Here is a 13,471-nt window from a genome sequence, read left to right on the forward strand (position 1 = left end):
ATGAACCAACCATCTTGTTGTCCTGTTTGTTTTGGTGCCCAGAGGGATCTGACTGGATGGATGCCACAAAAAACTAAAAAAAACTAAGTTTAGAAAATTGAGTGAATAAGTGTATTTTTAAATTAGGTGCAATCAGTTTGTATACCGTATGTGGGAACTTCAGTTATCTGTGCATCATTGGGAAAAGATTTGGGCTAAAATGACAATCCTAGTAAAGGACAAGGGACAGGTGGCTGAGGCCTTCAGCCTCTGCTTATGACAATTGCAGCATTCTCAAAACCTCTTGGTGACTCTCTAATTTCCTGTTTTGTACTGATATAAGCACCTGATGCAGTGGTTTAACTTGGAAGGTATTTTTTTTGATTCACAGAACTCTTAAGGTCATTGTCAAAAAGGTTATCCAGGTTAGTACACTTGCACATTTGTTTTCCCTTGGAGAAACACCGGAAGAGATCTTTTCAGGGACTTTAATTTTGTTTTTATTGAGCAATATGAATTTTACAGGAAACATTATTCTAGACAGGATACATAAAAAAAAACAACTGCAAGAACTACAGCATAATCTGTAAGATGGTACACAGTAAATAAAATTCAACACATTCTAAACATAACAAGGTATTTTTATTATGGAAAACAACATCACTATAGTCCAAGAGGGTGTGTCTAAACATTTGAACTTGTGTAAACGTAGATAAAAACAATTTTTGATGCCAAAAAGGAAACCAAGTCTAGATTTGACCTTACCTTGTAATTTATTAATAAGTGTTTTGGCAGCTAAAACACCAGTAATGCATTATAAACCATGGCATGCTCCTACTTTATCTTACTTAAAGTGAAACAAATTGTGATCATTACTAAGGGAGCAGTTCTATTTTTCAAGGAACAGCATAAATTTAGTTTGATTTGTTTACCAAAGGATGTAACTCACTAAAAGCCTGCTGAATTTTGTCAAACTAAGCTTCAAATCAGTCATTAATGATGATGAAGTGGGTTTATAAAATTCTATCATCAGCATAGAGATACTGTAGGTATGAGAGTTGCCTATTGCCTGAGCAATATTGACATAGAGGGAGAAAAGCAGAGGGCCCAGTATAGAACTTTAAGTGTCTCCCTTAGTAACTGGAAGTGTCAATGAAACAAATCTGTCAGATTTTACACATTGTATACAGTTTAATAAGTAATTCTGGAACCATATGAGGGAGTTTATGTTGAGACCCATATAATGTAACCTTTTAGAGGTCAAAAGGTAAAAAGCCTTAGATAAATCTATTAAGATAGCTATATACAGTAAATGTGATTTTTATCAAGAGTCATTATTATATCATTGCAACATTTTAAGACTTCTCTGATACATTCATGCCAGTCTGAAAAGGAAATGACTATACATACAGTATCAGATAAAATATAATTGCTCAGTAAAAAATAACTTGCTTGTTAAAATATAAGAGCTTGTTAAGTTAATAACTTTTTCTATGATCTTATAAAGGTCATATAAAATAGATATACTGCAGGTCTGTAGCAGGTTCTACCTTGTCCCCCATGATTCCGAAGAAGCAAAACAAAAGCAGATCTCCAGAGCTAGGATTTGAGTGGTTGATTGGATGACAGAGAAATAACAGCTCTGAAACAAATTGTTAAAAAAACGTTAACAATAACTCTGTTCTGTCTTTTTTACTATCATTGAAATTAGGCTTATTTTCATATGATCACTATGTACAAAGTATGCTTTTTTCCCTTCAGTACCATTCCAGTGCAAGACAGTAGGGGGAGTGTGAGGGAGGGTCATGGTGAGATTGCAAGCTGGCAAGTGTGACAGTGTGAGTAGATGAAGTGGTAGGAGACAGTAAGGTTCTAACAGAGAAAGACACAGTGAAGGACAGTGAGGCAGTGGGTGACGGGGAGCCTGCGCTTACTATCTGCTACCTGACAGGATAGCAGTAGTGGCTGTGTGCTGGGCAGGCTTGCTGTCTGCTGACAGTAAGCTGTTCTTTGTGATCTGCCAGATGAATTGATGGTTCTTAAAATGAGATCATCTTTCTGAAGCAGGAGCAGTATCCCCCAGAGAACTTCCAGGGCCTCTGTAGTATTGTGTGAGGCAGCTAGGCAGCATGACTATTGTGCTATCCTGTCACGGCAGGTTGACTTAGATATTTGTGCAAGTAGTAGCTCTCTGCTTCAGTGAAACTGACAAAGGGAGTTTTAAACTCTTATTCCCTATGAAGACAAGAGTTCATAGATAAATCTAAGTCTAAGACTGTAAGTTTCATACCTGAAGTATAAAACAAGTATTTATTCAAGGTATACAAAGGAAATGAGATACAACTCCTTTATTACTATTTGTTGATCATTCAAGGTGACCAGGTTATGAATATTCATAACATAGCCTAAAGGCTAAACAACAGACCAATAAAATTATCTTTATATCTTTTCAGACAAACCTGTAGCACAGTCTGATTCAAACATAAACTCTCATTCTGAGCTGCCACTAAATATCTATAGTATAGATTACTATATGGAGTAATCTGGTAAAATACCAGTCATAGGTTCTTTGTTGACTAATGGGTATGATGATTTTTTTTTAAATTTAAACAGAATCAAGGCAATCCTCTCTTTCGTTACATGCTCCTCATCATTGACTTCACTAGGATTGTTAGTCAGACAACTTCACAACTTTGCCATAACCTATACAGTAATACAAGAAAGCAAACATACAGAAACCCAAGAAACTTTCAAAACAAGTCAGGGATAAACGAGCAGAAATGGACAGATCAGACTTCAACTTGCTTCAAACTTTCTGATCATAATTCACCCAGACACTACTTCTGGATGAATGGATTCTTCTCTTTAAACCTAAACCTCTTAGCAAGCAGAAAACTGGTTGAAGATGCCACCATGACATCAACAGTGATTTTCAAGATCTGCAAAGTTCTGTTTCTGAAAAAAAGGAAGTTATATAAGCCTGGCCTGTATAGGTGAGTAGGAAAAAATAAAACAGGAAAAGGAAATTGTGACAAAGTATGTAAACAATACAATAAATTTAGAAAAAAGGTTTTTTTTGGTCTAAATGCAAAGCACCAAATCTGGCACCACTCCAGCTGTCAAGCATGATGGTAGAAATACCATGTAATGGGGATGTTTCACACTGAAAAGAACAGGGAAGTTTGTCAGGAATGAGAAAAATCCCAGAGGAAAACTCGCTTGTGTCAGCTAAAGATCTAAAACTCACTTTAAATTTGGTAGGACAATGATCTTGAGCACAATGCCAAAGCCACACAAGAGTAATATGACAAGAAGACTGAGTGGCCCAGCCAGTGTCCTGACAAAAGAACATTTATGGTAAGACTGCAGTCTATCAACAATCCCCAACAAACTTGGAGCAATATTGACAAGAAGAATTTGCCAAAATTAAACCATTCCATTATGCAAAGCTAGTAGATCAATTAAAAAATACATTTACAATACAGTAAATGCTGTCAAAGGCTCTTTCAGTAAGTACTGACTTTGGATGGAAAACTCATATCATGAGGAAATTTCAAATTGTATATTTAGTTTGTAGATTTTGCTGACAATTTGCTTCAATTGTAACAGTGTTTAGTTTGATCAATATAGTTTGTTTAAAAAAACAATTGAGAAAGAGTATAGATTCATTGCAAATGACTAAAATGTGACACTGTGGGTAGGGGGCAAAAGTTATCATTTGTACTGTATGTTGGACAATCCATATATTTGAGGCACTTTTCCACTTGTTATTGCAAGATTTCAATTTAAAAGAGCACATACCAAAAAGAGAAAACCTCCTATAATGGTCAGTGGAGCATATATACCTCCCATGACCATCCCAGTTCAGAGCTTAAAGATTTTCCTAGGTTTTAATGGCAAATTAAATGTGTATTCATGCAGCATATTTATAGTATTGCCAACACTGTGACACAAAAAGAGATTACAAAATGATAGATAGATACAAAGAGAAAGATAGCTTGAGTTCTAAGTGTACTGTAGTTAAGAAGATGATTAAGAACTCTATTCTTTCAAATCCCGTGGAAATAGAAGGATTTTGAAATTAAAAAAAACCTTTGTAATGGTAATTCAGAATACAGCAACTTAGCATACATACAAAGATTAATTATGTCTCACATAATGATCACAAAACAATAGTTGTGGGGGATTTATCAATAAATACATATGCGATTTAATTAGTTAATGGATCAATGCAATGTTCTCAATGTTAATGCTAGAGAGACGCCCACTATTTGGGTCAATTAGCTATAGAAACTGTAATCTTGTTTGTTGAAAGTCCTCCTACCCTTGTGTCAAATAGATTTTACCTTTAATCTTCATAGTTCAGGACTTTTTTTTTCTGGGAAGGGGTGGTATCTTATTTTTTTCAGTTATTGTTTTAATTTATTTTGAAGTTAATATATTCTTTTCGTTACTTTCTTTTTTAATGTCAATGCAGACAGAAGGGCTGCCTCCTACCTTGCACTCTTGCCCTTATCTCTGCAGTACATCAGACAATCCACAGCTCTGTCTAATTAGTAACAAGCCCCTTTATTAGGAGTGGGCAGCAGGGCCACAGCTGCACTGCCAAGAGACACTTCAAAGATGAAAGCAGGTAATTCAGTGTAGGCGGTGTGGTGGGAAGCAGGATTAGGCAGGGCTGGGCAGACAGGGTAAGACCTGAGACAATCCTTATCTATCCAGCTGTCTGACCACAGTGCAGCTCCAACATCAGGTGCAGGAATTCTATTCCCTAGGAGAGCTGCAAAGATTTAAGACATGTTGAATACATCTCTGCTGAACGTAAAAAATAAACCCTTCAAGGCCACATGGCCTGGTTGTCCAGTATTTGGCAAGATTGCCGGTACGGTGATGCAAAGGCTTTTTGGAAGTGCTTTTAAAACCGAGAACAGAAGGCACTTTTTTTACATAAAGTGTTGTGGGAGTATGGAACAAGCTGCCCAGCCATTGCTGAAGCTGATGCCCCCATTTCTTTCAAGAAACTATCAAAAGGGTTAGAAGGACCAAAAGGCCTTTTTTGTTTGTGTCCTTTCTTTTGTCCTTGTGTTTAAAACAACTTCTGTTTCAATTTCAGTATAATCACATTGCTCAAGAAGAGCACCACAAATCCCCCAGATTCACAGCGACTACTGAGGGCAATCCTGTGAGGAATACAAATACAGGGCACAAAAAAGAATTGTCACCCCTCACGTGTAAACCATTGACAATATCACCTAGTAAGCAATATTAGGCCAACATATGGCAGCAGAACATTGATCAGTACATAATCAAGTAATCCAACTTGAATTAACATAAAATGTTCAGCATTAACTATTCTGTGGTTTACATTTAGACATCAAGAATAACTAATCCTGGATGAGATCTAGCAATGTTATGAAAATGGATATAGGCCATTTCACGAAGGAGTTTTTGTTTTCTTTTTGCCTTCTTTTGAAGAAATTACACTGTACTCACCTGGATGAAAATGAAGCTCTTCAATCTCAGTTCCTTTGTCTTTCTTCCAAGGTTTTGCCGCGGCAATGATACAAAACTTGCGATTAAATAAAAGTTCTACAAACAGCACTGTGGTCACATGTTCCTCCAGACAGGCATTGGGCTTGCAAAGCAGGAGCCCACACAGCACACAGACACAAAACCTTTTAGACAAGGAAAGGTGACAGGTTTACTGCATTATGTTAATTATTCTGAGTGATTTAATTATTTCCTTAATTATTTCTGTGTGTGGGTGTGCAGAGTCCCCAGACACCCTTTGCAAAGCTGTGTGATGAGGAACCTGTGTTCGGTGCGCCAGAGGCCCGGGAGGGAGAGGGGCTAGCCATCCTGTCAGAGATAAGCGAGGAGGATGTGGAGGCCCTCAGGCTGAGGGAGGAGGCGTTGCTACAGATAGAGGTACAGCCTGTCAACTACCACAACTTTACAAGTTCATGCTCAACGTTTTTAAATTTAAAATTTGAATTTTAAACGAACACTTATTTTAAAATGGCATAAACCTTATCAGTGAGTAAACCATGCACAGGAAAATAATCTAGAGGACCTTCCATTCTCTGCAAGCTGAGAAATGGAATTCTACAATGTTCTGTTTCTGGATCATGGCTCTTTATAATATACTTTATATATAACTATTATTATTATTATTATTATTATTATACACTGATTTGAAAATAGAGCCATTTTTGTGGTTTGATAAGGTCAGTAATCAAGGTCAATAAGGTCAGGATCATATCCCAGCATGAATGAACTACATTCATCACATGCACTCACACACAGGATTCAATTTAGCGACACCTGTTATAACGTGGACTGGATGTCTTTGGACTGCGGGAGAAAACCAGAGTTCCAAGAGAAAGCATACAGTCTATGCATTTGTATTTCATTATAGATATGAACTAATAAGGTATTACTTAAAAGTACTCTATGAAACTCATTTAAATTCACCAGAATTAGTATTGTACAATATTTATTTACAGAGACAACATTTTACAAGGGGAGAGTCCATTTCAGTACAAAAGAAGGAACTTACCAAAGTTACCAAACAGAATGTGGATTTGTAGAGGAGAGGTGAAAAGGACTTTTAAACTTTTGAAACTTTTACACCAGTAGAATACTCTCTCCCTTTAAGAAATTTTAACCAAAATTACAGTATTACAAAATTCCAGTTCAGTTATGGTTCAGTTTGGATATCAGTGTCAGTGTCAGCTTCTACTCTGTCCTGTCCCTAGTTTCCTGTGCTTTGCTGTCCTTCCGGTGTCTCTCTGTCTGGGTCTATATATTTCCGGGTCACTAATTCCCCTTCGTTCAGCATTGATGTTCGGATGTCCTGAGACCCGCCTAGCACCAGGTCATCCCACGTCCGCTGCCTTGGTTTCTACAAGACTCCTGAACTGCTGAGCCCAGGCTAACCCCTGTCCTGCCGCTACGCATAGGGTCTTTTCTGATCTCCTGCCATTCCATGGTTCATCCCTTCCGACATCTATGACAATCAGTTCACCATTCTTTTACTGTCCACCAGAGCATGTTGCAGTCGTGGATCTGGTGATTGTCTGAGTGGTCATAAAGTTTAAACGTAGTGCCCTACACCCTAGACCTTACACATACATAGGAACGATTTTAACTTTTACAGTAACATTCTCTGGTGCAGAGTATTGAAATTCACCTGGTAAAGATTCTTTTACTTTTGTACAATACTTGGTTTTAACATAGGCTACCTATCACCAAAAGCTCTGAAGCTATTCCAAGCCTAACCTCAAGTTCATTCTCTTTGTTAACTGCAAGCTGGCCTCTATGTTCAAACCAGACCCACTAGTGTATTGGTTTAATGGAAAATTTTAAACAGTGTCGGACAGTAGTAACCATGTTGACCCCCCCTCCCCTTCTCCTCTGGTCTGAATCACAATTCTGTGGAGCTGTGCAGCTCTCTCCCTAGGGAACCTACAGCACTAAACTCTGTTATCCATGAAACACTATTAGCCTTATTCTGAACCCCAATCAGTGTTAATGGAATATTGCAGGCACACAGGCAATTTATTTTATTTTCTGTTTAAATAATACAGTTGTAAAACATTTTAAAATTTGGGAAAAGGGTGGGGTTATAAACAGTTTTTGAAGTAAACACAGGAATCAAACAGGGATAGCTATTTTACTGGTCAGGTTAAGGTGATACTGTATATGATAGAAGACTCAGTGGAATTTGAATTCATAAGAAAGGAAAAATATATTTAACTTACAGTATCAATCAAAGTATTGTACCAAGTATGCCCCAAGAACAACTGCTCCTGAAGTATCTTATCATACAGTACCATTAGCAAGGGCACATAGCTGGGGAAAAAAATCTAAAAACTGCAAGGTATACTGTAGATGGACAAAAACTAAACCTGCTATTTCCACCTTAATTGTGAAATAACAGAGATATGATTATGCACAAGATACAGAAAATATACAGATATAGAAAATATACAGCTTCAGAAATACCTAAACAGTTACATTACGTTATGCCAGTTATTTGTAGTGCATTTACTGTACACTATATATTTGTCTTCATTCCATTCCAGTGTACAGATTTAATTAGCTAGAGTACAGTATTGGCCACTAATAATTCACATACCTACACCTCTTAAAACTAGAGCCCCGCCCATGCCATTAAAAAAAACAGGCAATTGTGTTCACGGTTTAAATGATCTGTTTGCAAACTTGTGCTACGTACAGTTGTTTTGTGCCTGTACATGTCCATTAATGCAATGTGTACTTTTTCCCTTACCTACTTCCTCTCTGCCGGTGATGTTCGCCGTGACCCTGACACTGAAATCCGGAATCAGGTGAGTGGAGCTTTTGTTTGTGATTGTGTAGACAGTATATGCTTTCGTTATGTCTCTTCAATGTGATTTCATCATCTCAAGGAACAATTTTGTTAAAATATTGTGCTTTTTGATGCATTGTTGTCCTGGGTTAATTTGATTGAACATTTGAATTCATTTATGCCGTAACTATCCACTATTGCATTTTCTCATCGTGATAATCATCATCATTTTCTAACTGCTTACTCCTGGTGTGAGTTTCGCTGTGGTAACAGTCTGAGCAGAGCAGGCCAGAATTCCCTTTCTCCAGCAACAGTCCGAAGCTCCTCCTGACTCCCAGGACTTCCCGGCATTCCCAGGCGAACTGAGAGACATACTGTAATATCTCCAGTGTGTCCTGGGTCTGCCCCAGGGTTTTCATCCTAGTGGGCTGTGCCCAGTACATCTCCAGTGGGAGGTGCCCGGGGGGCATCTTCAGCAAATGCCTGAGCCACCTCGATTGGCTCTTCTCGATCTGGAGGACCAGTGACTGAACTCCAATGTCCCCCGGAACCATCAAGCTCCTCACCTTGTCACAGAGATTACTTACAATTTCTTCATTGTAGAAAAAACATTCAACCACAACATAATTACCCTTTTTTCTAGCAATTAAAATTTGTACAGCTTAAAGCATATTGTATACTATATGCAGTATGTGTACTGTATGTATTGTAACCATTATTGATATTTTTATCAATACACAAAATAACGTATGTGTTCCCGGCTGTATTTTAATAATAGGAAGGAGCCTAAAAAAAATCATTCTTTGCCTGAAAAGGATTGCAAAAATATAGTAATATGGTAATAGTTAGCTTCACCAGGTACAGTAAAGCACAAACAATATTTTTTTCAATTTAGTTGAAGTGTATTTCATCCATTCTCCTGTGCTGTAGCTTTCTACGGAAATTTAGAATCACAACCAATCTGTGACTTTTTTGTAAGTTTTGTAAGCTGTTTCATCTTCCCTGGACGGTCCAAATGTCACTTGACATGTCATGGAAATTGAATTTCCTGACATGGAAATTCTGAAAAAAAGGTCTAAATTGTTGTCCAACAGCTGGTCTCCGCCCAAAGCCTCATTGCCTGTATTATCCTTCATGTTTGGGATTTCTTTTTTCTCTAATATAATCAGAGCCTTTGTCATGTGTATTAACAGTTGGTATAGACGTGGCTGCAGCTTGGCTAATAATTCGCTGATAAAAAAATACTGTTTGAAATATTTTGTGGGTTAATTAAAGAATTTTGGATGGTTCATGCAGGTGCACATTCTCAGTAATGCTTACTCTGGGATGTTGAACACCAGACTCCATTGATCAGGAACTATTAAGGTTATGTAACCTGGGAGAGCAATAATATTGTTCTGCTGTTTGAGAACGTGGGTTCATGGCTGTGTAGGTGAGTTTGGTGTCCTCAAGCATTGTCAGCAGAAGAAAATTGAATTGTATGAATTTTCATTGCCTTGCATTTAGCTATATAAGAGGATGCTATTTTGCACTGTTTTGAGCATGGGTAAAAGTACATTTTCATTGTGTATTTCACATCTATCTCTGTAGACATTTCAGATATCTTTATGAGATGTCAGTGTGTGAGAGAGACTGAGTATTTGTGAGACTGTTGTTGTGCAAGCTTGAGTGTGTCTGTGCAGTTTAGCTGCTCAAATATCCTGGTATAAAAAAGCCTTTCAACCGGGTGTGAATTGATGGGCCTCATTATGCCTCAGTAATTTAGCTGAAACCATTTCTCCAAGGCAGGATGGTTTTAAAAGCTCTGTATGTGAATGGATGCTGGCAAAAACGATGTTATTACTTGCTGATCCAGCTTTATTTATGGCTGCTGCGTGCTTGTATATCAACAAACAGCCATTCAGTTACAACTGGAAAGAAAATATTTTATATTATAAACCGTTTATTCAGTCAGAGCCATCTAACACTTTAGCTATTTCTCTACAGTGCTTGAAAATGTCATCTTTATTCAGCTGTAGGCATGTGTGACAATCTGCTTAGCGGTTCAGAACTGCAGCAGTGTGCTGTTCTCCACAGTCATGGGAAGATGGGGTTGGGGGACAGGCAGAAACCTCTCAGGTCTCCTGGTTTATACAGTAGAAACTGTACTTGGAAAAATGATAGCAGAACCAGGCATCTTGATTTTCAGTTTATAATTTTCAGCTATCTTAAAGTCATTTGGGCTTTCCTGGAAGGAAACATTAAACTCTAAGTATTAGTTGTCTGCTCAGTTTTTGTGTTGACACAAGCTTCTACGGTCCTAATAACAACAAGGGAAAAAGTAAATTCAATCAATGATAAAACAGTATTTATTTAAAAATTGCAAATCGTAGTGTGTTCAGCATCTTCACCACATACAGTATTAGTTGCAAAAGAACAGGTAAAGGTTTATTCCATGCTGAAAAGGAAAGAAGAGACACAATGTGTCTGCTATGGACCCTTCTTCAGGTGTGAGGGAGACAGAGAAATCAGCATCTGATAAAGATTGGGAGAACAAAAGATGGGGTTGTTGAGAGGGGCGGGGAGCAGTAGAGAAGGAGTCACTCAGGAACTCATAAAGAACTGAAAGAGAGGTGTGAAGTCAAAACCTGCAAATAAATAGAGAGGATTAGTAGGAAATGAGTCTGTTGTTAAGAGAAGGCGAAGGTGTGAGCCTTTTAACTAGTTTCAAGATAATTTTGGTTTCAGATGTCTTTCTGCAATAGAAGTTCTGAGACCCCTTTGTGAAGATGTAGACAATCGGTATGATCGTGGCCAGAGGTGAAATGGGAAACTAAGGGTTTGGAGAGATCTTTGACCCTCACAGGCCTGACATGTTCCTTGAAATGGCCTCCCAGTCTCCTTCCTGTCTCACCCATGTAAATAGCTGGGCATTTTCTGCTAGAGATGCAGTAAATAAGGTTTCTGTAAACACATGATTTAATCTGAATGATATGTCCAGAGGGGCATTGAATGTGCGTGGTATTGGATATACAGTATATTGATACTGTAGGTGATGCAGCGAGTTCTGTTGCAGGGGAAACTACCTGGTATGGATGATTGCTGTGGGTGGTCAAGGGAGCTGTGAACAAGAAGGTTAGGCAGATTAGGTGGTTGGAGATATGAGATGATGGGGCAATAAGAAAAGGGGGTACCAGTGGAAGGATCATCCTGTAAGATGGGGCAGTTGTCATTAATGGTCCTGGGAATAGAAAGGGTATTAGGGTGGTAGGGAAGCAACAACGGAATGCAGTTGTGAGTCTGGGAATTCCTAATTGGGTTGATAATCCAAGAGCTGTTTTTGGCTCAGGAGAGGGCCCTGTCAATAAAATGGGTAGGATATGCTCTGTTAATGAAAAAAGAGTCAATTTTGAGGGCTTAATTATGGAAGTCCATGTCATCACTGCAAAGTATTTGGAGTCTAAGGTACTGTGAAAAAGGGAGAGTTTTTAGTATGTATGGGGAGGAAGGAACTATTCAGGAGATAACTATGTGAATCTGTGGTTGTAATAGAAGTAGAGAGTCATGGATGGTTTTTGTCCAGAAACAGAACAGTAGTGGAAGATATGTTAACTGTATACTTGAGGGATAAGTGGAAATTAGTGAAGTGGTGCAGGAAATGCTCTAGCTGGTCATTAGAGCATGTGGCCGCACCAACGCAGTCATTGATGTATTGCTTGTAGGGGTCTGGTACAAAGTGGTGTATGAAGTGAAGAAGCATTCTTCTACCCAGCCGACAAAAATATTAGCATAGCTGGGCTCATCCTGGTGCCCATGGCAAATCAACTGATCTGCTAATAAAATGGTTATTGAATAAGAAGGCATTCAGTTTGACTACCAATTATGCAAGATGTACAAGAGTGTGGGTAGGTAGATCAAGCATAGTGTATTTGTCCAGTGTGTGCTTGAGGGCTGTAAGACCATCATTGTGGTGAATGACAATGTTTAAGGATGTATAAGATAGTTGCAAGTAAGGACAATGAGAATGCAGATCTGAGTGAAGGAATTGCTCATGGTGTTGATATTCTCAGGGTTGTTTATATCTCAATAAAACATTTAATTGTATTTTTATGTACTGTACTTATGATTTAAAAACATTGGTTTATATCAGTGTTATGTGAATAAGGGCTTCATTTTGGAAGTCAGTCTCATTGCAGAACAAATTATTGAATCTGAGGAACTGTGAGAAAGAAAAAAAACTTTTATTATGCTTGGGATGGATGAAGCTGTAAAGGAGGTAACTGTGTGAATCACAGTGTTTGTAATAGACAGTGGTTTTCAGTCCCAGGTAGTAAATCAAGACTTATGTCCTAAAAAGGAAGAGTGATGGAACATTCATTAACAGCGAATTGGAGAGATGGATGGCAGTGACTGAAGTGATGTAGAGATTTCTGTAGTTGATTGCTAGAGCTGATAGTGACATGAACACAATCATTAATGCATTGCTTGTAAAGCAATAGGTACAAAACCAGTATAGGAAGAGAAGAAGCAGACTTTTACTACCTGGCAAATAAAGATGCACTCCACAGGAAGATCCTTTACAAGTGATCTAATTTATCTATCAAGGAAAGCAAAAATGTGATTTGTTGAGTAGTTACTGACGGAAACATTTGGACACATTGGGGGTGTCAAGTTTGTGGAACTTTGAAAGGAGATGGAGTTGAGATTCCAGTGGACATTCAACAAGACATCTTCATGTGGTCATTTTTCATTGATAATGACATTGTTAATATAACCTCATTTGGTAGTCAGTGGTCAGAGTCTGTGAAATGAGCTGTGTACTGAAATGTTCATTAGTTGTCTTCAGAGTTCAGCAAAAAACAGGACCTTTTGGTACAAAACGACACCATTCCAGTTAAGGACCAATTTCTGTTCCCCCTAAGTAGAGGTAAAAAAAGTACATAAAATGACCAGCTTAGCTACCAGCCAATGTAACGTGTTAAAATGAACTAATGGTGAAACACCTCAGAAATAATTTAACAGGAGTGTTCTCATCTCACTTTGTCAGTTCTGGAGATGAGCACTGAGAGCCTTGGGAGTATATTTAGAGACTGAATCATGCCAAGTCTATTTCATTGTTTGGAAGCTTGAATTTAAATAAGAACTGGAGCATTGTTAAGCCTTTTCTCACTAAATGTCATA

The 13,471-nt window shown here is 38.1% G+C and overlaps 1 protein-coding gene across 1 annotated transcript in view; it reads left to right on the forward strand.

Annotated features, from left to right (window-relative positions):
* The window catches only part of tsnare1 (T-SNARE Domain Containing 1), a 188,743-nt gene that overhangs the window by 83,266 nt on the left and 92,006 nt on the right, over positions 1 to 13,471 (forward strand). The window contains exon 7 of the mRNA XM_088928592.1: positions 5,752 to 5,907. Within this exon, the coding sequence (XP_088784718.1) occupies positions 5,752 to 5,907 (156 nt within the window). The remainder of the gene's footprint in view (positions 1 to 5,751; positions 5,908 to 13,471) is intronic.

The sequence above is a fragment of the Atractosteus spatula genome, chromosome 12 (assembly GCF_055471065.1).
Source record: "Atractosteus spatula isolate fAtrSpa1 chromosome 12, fAtrSpa1.hap1, whole genome shotgun sequence".
Lineage (NCBI taxonomy): Eukaryota > Metazoa > Chordata > Actinopteri > Semionotiformes > Lepisosteidae > Atractosteus > Atractosteus spatula.